The sequence below is a fragment of the Pygoscelis adeliae genome, unplaced genomic scaffold (assembly GCF_000699105.1).
Source record: "Pygoscelis adeliae isolate BGI_AS28 unplaced genomic scaffold, ASM69910v1 Scaffold190, whole genome shotgun sequence".
Classification (NCBI taxonomy): domain Eukaryota; kingdom Metazoa; phylum Chordata; class Aves; order Sphenisciformes; family Spheniscidae; genus Pygoscelis; species Pygoscelis adeliae.
Window position 1 is genome coordinate 2,419,319 of NW_008823922.1, and position 12,422 is coordinate 2,431,740.

The 12,422-nt window shown below is 45.8% G+C and overlaps 1 protein-coding gene across 1 annotated transcript in view; it reads left to right on the forward strand.

The window, feature by feature from the left end:
* The first annotated feature begins 364 nt into the window (after window positions 1-364).
* The window catches only part of ANTXRL (anthrax toxin receptor-like), a 58,283-nt gene continuing 46,225 nt past the window's right edge, over window positions 365-12,422 (forward strand). Inside the window, exon 1 of the mRNA XM_009320660.1 lies at window positions 365-525. Within this exon, the coding sequence (XP_009318935.1) occupies window positions 365-525 (161 nt within the window). The remainder of the gene's footprint in view (window positions 526-12,422) is intronic.

Here is a 12,422-nt window from a genome sequence, read left to right on the forward strand (position 1 = left end):
TTGAGCTGCCAGTCCTGTCCCCGGCGGGCAGGGCTGCCTTGAGCACGCAGGGTTGAGCCGAGATCCTGAAGTTCGTAGTATTTTTTTTTTCCTCTTCTCCCCCACCCCCCCCCAGCCCCCCCTTCCTCTGGTGCTTCCAAAGAGCCCGTAAGGTCTGCAGTGAGAGAGAGAGACTGGGGGAGGAGGAAGAATTAAGGAAGGGAAAAGATGGCGAGTTGCAGGAGCAGCGTGGAAGAATTTTTTTTTTCCTCTTCTCCCCCACCCCCCCCCAGCCCCCCCTTCCTCTGGTGCTTCCACAGAGCCCGTAAGGTCTGCAGTGAGAGAGAGAGACTGGGGGAGGAGGAAGAATTAAGGAAGGGAAAAGATGGCGAGTTGCAGGAGCAGCGTGGAGAAAGCAGCGGTTTTGTGCTGCTTCTTGCTGGCAATGGGGAGCCTAACCTCCTGCGCCCGGCTGGAGGAGGAGGAAGAGCAAGAAGAGCAGCGCTCCTGTCACGGTGCCTTTGATCTCTACTTCGTCCTGGATAAGTAAGTGACAGTCGCATTTAAAAACGTTTATTCACCCTTCAGTGCCTCCTCGCAGCAGCAGGGACGTTGTTTCCCCCGTCTCCCCGGGTGCCTTCCCCCACCTGCCCTGGTGCCAAACAAGATGTGTGGGGCTGGATCCTTATTTTTTGCTCCCCAAAACTTGCATGTTTCCCAAGCGGAGCATTTAGGGGAGCACTGTGCTTTATCCTGGGTTAGTTGCACATGCAAGCCTGGGAAATTAGGTCACCTTCAGGTTGTGGTGCGTGGGCTGTGAGCATTGGATTTGAGGGGATGTTGGTCAGTGTCCCCAGCACTCCTGGAGACTGGTGTCAAGGCTCGGGCTAAATGCCGAGATGTCACCTGTGGGATTTAGCAGCGCCAGGGCTGTGCAGACCTACCTAAAGTTAAGATGAGACTGCTTGTATGTAGTGGTTGCTTTTTTACAGACTCACTGTAAGGTTTTATAAAACTTGTTTCTGCTCAACTTCTTTGGAATTGTCTAAACCTGTGTTTGAGTTGCATCTATTAAAATAGGTTGGCAAATACTTTTCTTTAATACTATGTTAGCCCAATTTAGGTATGGCCAGAGGGTATGGTTAAGCTTACATTCATAGGCATGTTACAGCAAGCACTAGCAAAGTGAGTGGTAAAGTGGTACACCCACAGGTGTTTTTCAGAAGGCACAAATTTCTGTTTCTCCTGGTGCACTGCCCCAGCTTGACAGCCAAGGGTTAAACTCAAGGAATAAATTGTTAGTCTCCCACATATGCTCAGTGTGATGGTTGTGTTATCTAATACAACCTGGGTTACGTATGTGACATGGTATTAGGAAAGACTGAAGCCTGTTCTTCGTGATTCTTACCCATAAGCCAGGTATGAAGGCTGCATTGTGCTGTTTCCCGGTTGGGAGAACTGTTCAGTCCATCAGACCTTCTGCACAGCCTGCACGAGGCAAAAAACCACCATCACTCAGGAGCCAGTATATTCCCGTATTCAAGAAGAAGAAGAAGAAAAGCGGCATTAAGTAGTGATTCTGTTTTTAGAGCAAAAGGATCTGAAGACCAAAGGCATTCTGCCTTTCTGAAAGATGCACTAACACACCATGTGGTTGGTTTTTGTTTTTTTTCACTAAGAACTTGTTCCTGAAGTAACCTGCATGTCTAGAAAGAGCTCTGTGGGGGGCTAGTGTCAGTCTGCAAATTCATTCTCGCCAGGCTTTCAAGAAGTGACTGGTACTGTTGTTATGCTCACTTCCCCTATTGAATTCCCTGTAACAATAAATGTTGGTGATTGCAGTATGGGTTCTCTCTACGACATGGTATCTATCTTCCACAGTGCGATTGCCTTCTCTAAAACGGCATTGTGTACCCCTAGCAATCACCACACTGCGTTCCTATGCTACTTTTCATCTGTAGCTCAGAAAGCACTTTACTGCTGTGATCGCTGTTGTCATTCATGTTGTATTTGGGGAAATCAAGGCGGAGAAGAGAGTGACTTGCTCAGAGTTACTGATAGATCAAGCAGTAGAAAGTTGGTTGCGTAAGCAAGTTGTTCTTCAGCATTGTGGACGTGAAATCATATATTTTCTCCTAGCAGGCTGCAGGTCTTGTGTCTTGGCTCAGGTGCTATCTACTCAGTACATTGGTCCACTGGAGACTGGATCTGATTATGGTTGAAGTAAAAGTCGTGCACTTCGGCTCCAGTGGGAAAATTCTCTTTGGTTTCAGTTGCAAACTGAGTCTTTATGCCGAAAGAGGAACCCTTTGTTAAAAAGCTGCAGTAAAAGTTACTTGGGCCCCTGGATGGTTTTAGAATCCATCCCTGCTCCTACCGAGTCAGTGGCAATGCGGTGGCAAAGCTGCTTTTGGCCTCGATGAGATTGTATTACGATCCATAGGGGTAGTATTAGAGTGCCAGATCTGAGGAGCCATAGGTCCCATGCTGCCTTCCAGCTGTAACCAAATGCATGTGGTACTCGGGGTGGGGGTGCTGGCTGAGAGGGTATTTAGTCCCAGTTGTATTCTGTGACATCTGGCACAGCACAGAGAGCTTTATGGAGGCAGGGAGGATTGACTGAGTGGGTAGGCTCTGGATCTTGGGACAGTTCAGCAACTAGATAACCCGTTAGTGTTGAGAAGGGTCAGGGTATTCCTGGCAGGGAGAAGGCAGGAAGCCAAGTCAGAAGCAGCTGGTCAAATCTGAAAATGCAGTGGACGCATTTTTTTTAGAATTGGATCCATGCTGATATATATCTGGGAAGAATTCTGGCTCTAACTTCTAATGGGAGAATCCCCAGAAAAACCTAGCCCTATACACCACAGAGTATCCCCACGTGGCCTGGGGATTGCCTCCCTTCATTGGTGCCTTGCCAGTCTGGAGTTAGATGCATTCAGTCTTAATTATCTGTCTAACAATGGGATTGAAGCATTGGCTCTGTGAAAACTCCGGGCTTTAATCCTGTGACCCTGCAGCGTGCTCTTTAGCTGAGTGACAGGCCCTGTCTCTGAAGTCAGCCTGGGTGAACCAAATGACTTTAAATCTGCTTTGCTTTGGTTCCCCATAGAAAGATGTAATCTCACATCAGTAGGAGGCAAATTGGAAGAAGACAACAAACCTTTCTCCTTATGCATCTAAGCACTGCGTGTTACTGCAATGACTTTATTGGGGCATGATTTTTCTTTTTCATTCTGCCAGGCAAAGTCTGTCGGGATTTAATCCTGCAGGCAACAACTATCAGATGGAAAAGATCATCTGCTGGTGAAGTTATTGGTATAATATATATGCTGCCAATTAGAAAAAGAAACTCACTGATTTCTTACAGTTTTTCTCTAGTTGATTGCAGCCCTTTATGCTAACTCCATGGGATAGGCAAGATCAGAGCAGTGGAACTAAGCCTTGGATGTCCAAGAAGCTGGCATGGTGAAAGGGAAAAGCAGCATGTATGGGAGGGAGACCTGCCACCACCCTCCTTAGGGTTGTCTGACCGTGCCAGAGCCACATCAGGACTGCCTTGTCTCTGGGGATGCTTAAATGAGCAAATCTCTTGAAGCTACGAGAACTGGACATTTGCTGGCTGCAGAAGCAGCTGCCTAGAGTCTGCAGTCTTGTGCTGTCTGTATGTCGCACTTTACGAGTTATGCAGGCTTGAGCTTATTTAGAGGTGTAGTGGAAGACTTTAAAGTAGCATACTGAAGCAGCAGAGATTTTTTCTCTTTGCAGCTAAGTCACTCCCTCTGCATGAGGTGAGGCAGCTTACTGTGCAGTTGGCACACCCACCTCTCCTATGGCATGTGGTAAGATCAAGTCACATGTGATATCAAAGATCTCGTTTACCTTTAAACAAGCATAGCTCTTAAGCCCAACATAATGGATAGCTGAGTACTTCTCACTTGCTTTGGTTGCTTGATTTGCTTTGGTTGTCCAGGCGCATGAAGAACTTGTTTCAGTCCCATCCCAAACTGCCGTCCTCTTAGGGACTTGATTGCTTGACTATTCAGGCCTTGTAGTGACATTCTCATGCTTGAGTATGTAAATAACTCTCTTTCATCCCTGCCTTGCTGTTAACATCCAGATGTTGTTTGTAATCGTATTGAAATGCACTTGCACAGCAGAAAGGATGACTGACCTCTTGTGTTTCCTAATTATGACAGTGCCTGGTAGCAATGTTATGATTGTTTATTAGTGCAACAAATAGAAACCCTTTTAAAGTAAGGACTTATAACTGCCACAAATATTTGCTCCTGGCGATGCTTGACATGGCAGATCTGAGCTGCAGAGCTGTCTGTATTTTGTATTTACCAAGTATGAAGAAATTTTTTTTTATTATTTTTTGACTGTAGGACAGGATGGGAAATGGGGAGGAAAAAGAATGTGAGATAGTTGAAAGTATTTTCTCACTTTTCCTGCTGGGATGCTTGCTAAGAAATTGTTTGGATTTTGAGGAAAAATGAGCTGCGCAGCCTTGGGAAAATGTTTTCTTTTTCCACAGCACAGACCATGGCAGTGCAAATGTCTTGAGTAAGGCCCTGGCAGATTTACTTTTAGAGCAATGATTCTATTTTTTTTTTTTTTTTTTGGGGGGGGGCGGGGAGCTCGCCTAACTACCCTTTCTCCACTCCTCATCTTCCCCTGACCTGGGTAGTCCCTCTTCATGGTACTCCTGTCTCTTGGGCCCACAACAATATTGCCTTTCACATCGGTTTTGCGTTGTCTCCTGTGCTCCCAAGAGCATCCCTGTCAACAGCAACTTTGGTAAAAACATCAGTACAATGGGGCCAGTCAAGCCTTCTCGCTTGTGATCCATTTTCCAGCTGCCCCCCTTTAAACTTGGTAAGCCTCACTGCGGAGGTGAATGTCACTGGTAGGGAGCTGGCAGGGAAGAGCACAACCTCTGATCAGATGGGAAATTAGCTACCCTGTCCCATCTCCTTCCTGGTTTTGGCTTTTGGGTCCGTGCCCCCCCCAACCTCCCCTTGAAAAGACAGCTTTGTGGGGGAGGGAGGTGTCGGGTGGGGGACAGGTTGATACTTCCTAACTCACTTCGGGCAAGCCAAAAAACCATGAGAACAAAAGGCATTTCAGGAGCTGCTATTCTGTGCCAGCTTTTATCATTTTAAGGCAACTATAGTGAATTGTTGATCTCCGCATACCTTGTTTTTTTACAATATGGCATATTTTAAGCAAACAAAGAAGAGAGTTTGGTAAACACATTTTGTGTCCCCCTTCCCCCTCCCGCATTATTTCCTTGCCAATGATTTGAATTAATTTAGCACTCATGAATTACAAATACTAGCAAAAGCAAGTATTTTTGGCCTTAGGCTCTCACTGTAGCCCTCTCCCTTTCTTCCCGTGTCCACATAGTCCCAGTCCGAGAGTGTTAGGATGGAGCTGGACCTGTGGGAACTTCTGCAGCTTCCCTCCGTGCTGTCTCGGTCCGATGCTGTTCTGTGTGCTGGTTTTACGCAGTGCGTTGAGAAGAGTGTGGCTAGCAATGTTGTTGTGGTTGGAAATCGGACTGCTGGCAGAGTGCCTGAACACATGTTCTGACACCTAATTTAATTGCATTTGAAAATCTCATCTTGACTGACTTAAAACACTGCTGGACTCCCTTTTCTGTAAGCAAGAATATCTACCTACTGCAGCCAGACTTCAGTTCATCGTAAGATGTAGGACCTGATGCAGGTCAACTGCCGACTGAGAGGACTTGCTGTCTGAATAAAAGTATCAGCTTTGTTCCTTAGATGGCATTGATTACAATATATGTATATTTAAAAATAGTTGTGTCTATCTGTCTTCCTCCTTTTCTGTCTGACTTCCCCCCACCCCCTATAATGTAACCACATCATCTGCATCACACCAAAAGCATGCCCAAAAGCAATGTCTTTATTGTTTTCAAAACATAATCTGTTGGCATTTTGCCTTTGTATCTTTCTTTGTTGTGGTTATATCGCAGCCAGTGCTGTGATTTTTTTTCTTACAACCAGGTATAATTGCTTGGAATGTTCCAAAGGAAATTTTTATTCGGCTTCAGACATACCTATGTTATTGGAACGAGGTTTTATTTGTTTGTATTTTGTCTAATATTATTCTGCCAGATTTGCCTTTTGGCAGGAAAAAAATATTCAGGAAAACCAATTCTCCTTCCCTCTGCCCCAAGAAAAAAATGCTTTATAAAACACAAGGCAAAGCTAATGGGTAGTGGTTATTTGACATAAAATGTGTACAGTTAATGGGAAGAAAAAGCCATGGCAGCTTGTCATTTGCAGTCTATTTATGCATGTAACTAAATCTGATTTATTTGGGTCTTCAGCCAAGGAAGTAAACCGTAAGATTCCCACCGATCTGGGATTTTGGTTTGTGTGCGCTCGGTGATTGAGAATTTCGTTACTTTTGTCTGAGCTTGCAGACCAAACGCTGGTGTGAATTGCGATTTGAGTTTGTCTGAGGCGTAGTAGGACTAAACCTTTTCATCTCAAATGTGGAGAACATGCAATGACTCCTGTGAGTTATTAACGGTGCAAGAGCTGTATCTCCCTGCTCCTGGTTATCATTTGCACCTGGTTAAGAGTGTTGTGGCATGACTGGGATTGAGCGCTCTGCTTCACTCCCCGTGATGTGCTGAAGAGGACCAGGATGCTGAGAATGGGTCTTCCAGGCCTGGTGCTGCTCAGAGCTTTACAGGGAGATCTGAAGTGGTTGGATGCAGTCCGAGCCCGGCTTCTGAATTTCACTTTGTGCTCTTTTGGTGGCTGGGGATGTAGGAAGAGCTATAGCACCAGGTGGATAGGACTTGTGGATTGGGTGGATTACTGTAGTGATGTTTTGAGGGCTGACTTATGGAAGTCAGTAATGTTGCTGCAGATCGTCAGTAGTTTTAGAGGAGAAAAGCTAGCTATAAAATTAATGGGTTTGGTCATGAAACCTTTTGGATTCAAGTACTTTGGGTCCTGTGCTTGGGGTGTCTACCTAGGACTAAGAAATCAATTTTCCAGTCACTTCTCTGTATCTTTCCCTCCCCATTCCAGGCCTTGTCTTATCCATTAATGTTACAAGTACTTTGAAGCGAGGGCTGTCTCAGAATGGCTGTTTCCACCACTGTTTCTAATTGCCTTTGGAGCAGATAATATAAACTAGTCCTTCCTTGCCTGGATGAATCACCCAGTCAAGGTTCCTTCCATGCTTGCAAGAAGCATTGTTTGGGAGAGGATTCTTGTCACTTTGAATGCTCTGCTGGCTCAGAAGGGAGCAGAGGGGTGGACGAACACACGCTTGTATGTCTGAAACCACAACAAACTAGATGCCCCAGGGTTTGCTTTTATTGCAGAGCCATTATTAGCCATGTGCAGGAATTCTGTTGTCTACAATGTGGTTGTGGCCACAAAGAGTTCTCCAAATAACAACAACAAAGTGCCATGTTTCTGAGCAATGGGCTGTATACAGGGCCACCATTAGCTCGAGGGGATAGAGACTTACAGGGACCTGCAAACTCAATGGGTGTTGTACTCCCCTGACACCACACTCAAACTGAACCCAGCATCAGTAGTAATGGGTCTGTGTCTTGCTGCGGGGTCTCTGGAACTGCTGCCTTCAGCTAATCTGTAACAGAGGCAGATGTGCATGGGGGGGGATGCAAATAGGACAAGGGGCAGCTCTGTATCTTCAAGGGGTTTCACTTTCTCACTTCCAGCAGGGAGGAAAGGCTTTGGGTCCTGCTGCCTTCTCTCTGTGTACATGTGGTAATAAGAATATTTACTGTTTGGGTAGTGCTGGAGTATTAACTTTCACTGCTAAACTGCGGGTCTGATGTATATCACACCGGATTGATCTATACAGGCTCCTGACAGTGAATTTAGCTGTAACTGTGAATCACACATGTCCTAGGACAGACACGTTACAACTGACCCTCCTGGTTTTTGCCTGCTGAAGTAACTGGGCTGAAAGTGGCACCCCATATGCCAGGGTTGTGCTGCTTGATTTCTCTGGGCTCCAGCTTCCACTGCCTCTGGGAGCCTGTTAGGAAAGAAGCGAGGTTTCCAGCCTGTCTCGCGCTTTGTTGTCTTCTCAAACAGCAGTGAAATCCCACAGGTTGAGGCAGATATGCCTCTAACATGCTCACCGTTTTTATACTGACAGAGAGCTCCGCTAAGCTAGAAGGAGTCCCTCCAAAGTAAGCAGGAGCAGAATCAAGCCTTGCAATCACATCACTTCCTTCCACCCCCAGAAACACTCACTGACTGCCTCTTTTCCCCTCCCATCAAGCAATAGCAATGTGAAATTCAGGAAAACAGCAGAAGCAGGAGCTGCAGCAGCAGCTGCTCCTCCAAGCTGAGTCCCGACGAGGCCGGCAGCACATTCCTTCCTATGTTGTGGTTTGCTGACTCTTCTCTTTGTCTCCTGTGTAATGGGAACAGAGCTCGTGGAGCGGGGAGCACGCTCACAACAAATAGCTCCTGTGGGCTTTTTCACTTCACTTGGGCCTAATTCTGATCCCAATTGCATAGGTATGAGCCTGGGGAAATTCTGCTGTTTCTCTGGACCCGCTCCAGGTTCACCCCAGTGGAACCGGCAGCAGAAACAGGCCCTGAAATATTTTCTGTGGCGCTCGGGCTGCCCACAGCAGCTTTTTATTGCTTTGCATTTTCCTTCGCCGTGAGAATTATGTAACCTCCGAGGGCTGAAACCTCACCGTCCCGCTTGACTCCGAAAGGCACACGAACTGCTTGTAAGCTGTGGGTCACTAACCACAGAGGTCTTTGGCTTGTGGGGCTTGGTCCTTCGCAGAGAACGTCAGGCTCACGGGGCTTCTTCAGCGGGGAGAGTGCAGGGAGGGAGCCCGGGGCTCGGCTGGGTGGTGGTGGCCATTTTGATTGATGTGAGGAGTTGAACCAGGTAGCTGATGACCTGAAAAGCAGGAAATCTCTAGGGCATGAGCCAACAAGACAGGTCCAGCCGTAACATCGTCTTTCTTTGCAGACAGCCACAGCTCTGGCTTGGTGGATCCGCTGGTACAAACCTCCACAGGAGGATCTGTAGGGTTCCCTGGCTGCATCGCTTCCCCGTGGCTTCCTCCAGTTACTGGTGAGGGTGGACGAGTGTGTCTCGTGCCCAGTGATTTTTCTGCACAGTGCTGCTCTTTTGTTGTGCTTCATTTATTCTTTCCTCACTATTTAGAAGTCTTCACAGTTCCTCTGAAATCTTACAGGAGTGTATCGTTTGATGGCCAAAGAGGCCAGGCAAGGAATCTGTGGTTATTTACTGGTGGCAATTAGAGACAACATGCCAGCTTTGTCTGAGGCTCCTATTAGCACAGGTACGCTGATTCAGGAGCTGTTTGTTCTTAGTTATTGTAACTTTCTAAGGGAAACAACAAAAGCACCGAAACTGCTGTAAAAATCATGCTGTGTGCATGTCCAAGAATAACCTGTGGTGTAGAGCATCACTGAAAGATGTTGTGCTTTCTCTAGGCTCGGTAACTGTGGAGTTAAAAATGAGCATGGCTTTCAAGTATTGGCCATGGTCAGAAAGGAGTTTAGAGTATGCTTGGAGCCTCCCACTTGCCACGGGAAACCCAGGCAAAAACCTTCTAGTCTGATCTAGCCATGAAGGGCGGCAAGTTAGTTTATGCTGCCAGCAAAAGTGATTCTGCAGTGTGAAAAATAAGATCCCAAAAGCAGTGAAATGCCTCAGTATTTTCAATAGTGTTGGGAGTAGTGGTTGGCAACTTAGTATATAGTTTAGCAAACATTTTATTGTTGTAAATTTTTGTTTGATCTGCTGTTACTGGTTTTGCGGGTTCAGGCCTCTGGGGCAACAGATGAAACTATATCAGGAGAAACCCCAGAAGCCTCCAAAACACACATACACACATATATATATGAAACAGCAAATAAATAGACTTTACAAACAGGGATATTTAGAGGCGAGTTTGGGGGGGAGGGGTGGGAAATCAGGTTCTTCTATAGGCCAGGCCACCCCCACTGGTGTTCATGAGGGGTTTGACGTGACCACCATCAGTGGCACTTGGGCATCATTTGCAGTGGGCGGTGACACGGCTGGTCTTTTGAGGGATGTGGTGGGGAAAGTGATTAAGTGCCAGCCACTTCACTGGTACTCTTTTGAAACAGTTCAGTTTTCTTGCTAGTATGGCTTGTCTAGCCTTGACGCTTCCCAGCTGATAAGCAACATGTGGGTGCAGAATTCCTTCTAGGGGAGAAGGAGGCCCTCCGCCATGCTGAAGGTCCTCTCCTCAGCAGGGTTGTAGCTCAGTGGTGTAGAGCCAGGTGCTCTCGGAGCACAGTATGCTTCCTGTGAGGACTAGCCCGTGGCAGAGACCTCCCTAGCTTTTCAGAGGTGGGCATCTATAGATTTATTACAGCCAATTCTAGTTACTTTTAGTCTCACTGGCTGTACCCTTTCCAAGAAGGGGTGTTTCATTGTAGTCAAAGTACATGGAAGTGCACAGTATTAAGTTTATCCGTACATTTTCACTTTAAAAGTCTTCATGTTTTTCCACCATTAGCAGGTTATGATTTTCTTGAATTTTCAGTGTTCAGGCTGTTTTGCCAAGCTGTTCTTTGCCTGAGGGGTAGATAAATAAAAGGGGGGGAAAAAAAGTAATTCTGACAGTCCTAAGAAGGTACTGGAACTGATGATTTGTTGCTGTTATAAAGAAAATTCGTTGCTACTTTCTTTTTTGGATTGCATCAGTGCCTCTGCAGCTGGCAGTAGAAATTTGATACCTCATCCAAAATAGGTCAGTCTTTTCCAAGTAAGAAACTGTGGCTATTCTATATACGGAAGTGACTCCATTGGAAATTAGCGGAATTGGTCTTAAATAAGATGGCAAGCTCAGAATGAAACTGAAAGTGTCAACTCCGGGGGGGGGAAGAATTAAAAAAAATTAATTAAAAAAAAAATAATTGGGAGCTGTAAATGCATCTTGCATAGATTAGAGGAAAATCTGTTTGAGTTTAGCATGCTTAGAGATTTAGTCTGGGACTTTCAGAATTATAAGTGTTGGAGTGCCTCAGATCCCTTCTGGAAAAGCAGTGCTTAAAGTACATGCCTCACATCTGCATGGATTATTTTTTAACGAAGTGAAAAGGGCTAATTTGCTAATAGTGCCGGCACCTTTCATTGATGCTGTTCAGGAAAATATAATCATGTCACATCCGTTGCCTAACACCTATAAATCGGAGACTGCAGAGGATCCAGATCCTTGGTTCGAGCAGTCTCTGGTGCTTTGTTGCCCTCCCTCAGTGCCTGGCAATTTCTTCATTCTTTGATAACCAGTTTGTTCTGTGAATGAATCGCCAGCTCTCCGGAAGAGCAGCGTGAAAGCACAGGGTTACACAAGCAAGCTTATTCTAGCTTATGTACTTCAGGGGTCTCCTTTTGGTCCTTGTCTCTTTATCTTTGCTCTTCTCCTCCACTCCACCAGCACTGTTGCAGGGCAGGCAGTGCCATGTTATGTGGGCTTCGGTACGCTGATCTGTACCTCGTGTACAGGAGCAGAGGTGACTGGCATAGGGTCGCTTGGAAAGCCCGTAGGAGAACTGAGAATTGTAACATGGGATCATTTTGTCCCCTTTTTTTAATCTTCTTACACAGAAAAATGTCTAACAGCAGTTAGAGGAAACCTACTGCTTTACTGTAGTTAAATTTCAGAAATTTTTTAGTTCTTCTGTGTCTAAGCCCCTACGATCCTTCCGTATGTGCTGCTGTTTTATTTATCTTTCTGCCTAAGACACCTGATACATGAGTTTGCCTGTCAAGGAAAGCGAATGAGCCATTCTCTCACAAACACCGCAGGCCTAGGGAGGGTTTTTAAAATCGTTGTCTTCTCGTGCTTTGTAGCCTATTTAAAGGCTTGAAAGTGTATGGCATAGATCCACACGGTAGAAATCACCTATCATTTACTGTGGAGTTGCTGCGTGCAAGGCTCTGTTTGAGGTCTGAGTCCCATCAGACTGTGGGGGTCCCTGAGAATGTAAGACTGAGCAGAAAAAAGCCAGGGAGCGCCAGTAATATAGTTTTATATATTGGGAACGGCAGCACGAATATGTAAGTCTGTGTATGTAACTAAGTTGCCCAGGTTTTCACAAGAAATCTGTAACGCAGCCAGGGATTGACTGTCCAGAATGTTAGTCCAGCGAATTAGCTACGAGCACTGCCTTTCCCTTCAGAATTACTTCAAAAGTCTTCTCTCTTGAAACAAACAGTAATTCATGGAAACATTCTCCCACGCGTTCTGGGAGAATAGATCAGTCAAGACTTTCTGTGTGGCTGCAAGGGCAGAGCTGCTCTAGGAAAGTAAATAAGCTGCTAGCAGATGATTTAGTGAAGTCAAGTAAGATGAATTAAACTAGAAGAAAATATTTATATTTTATGTTATAAAA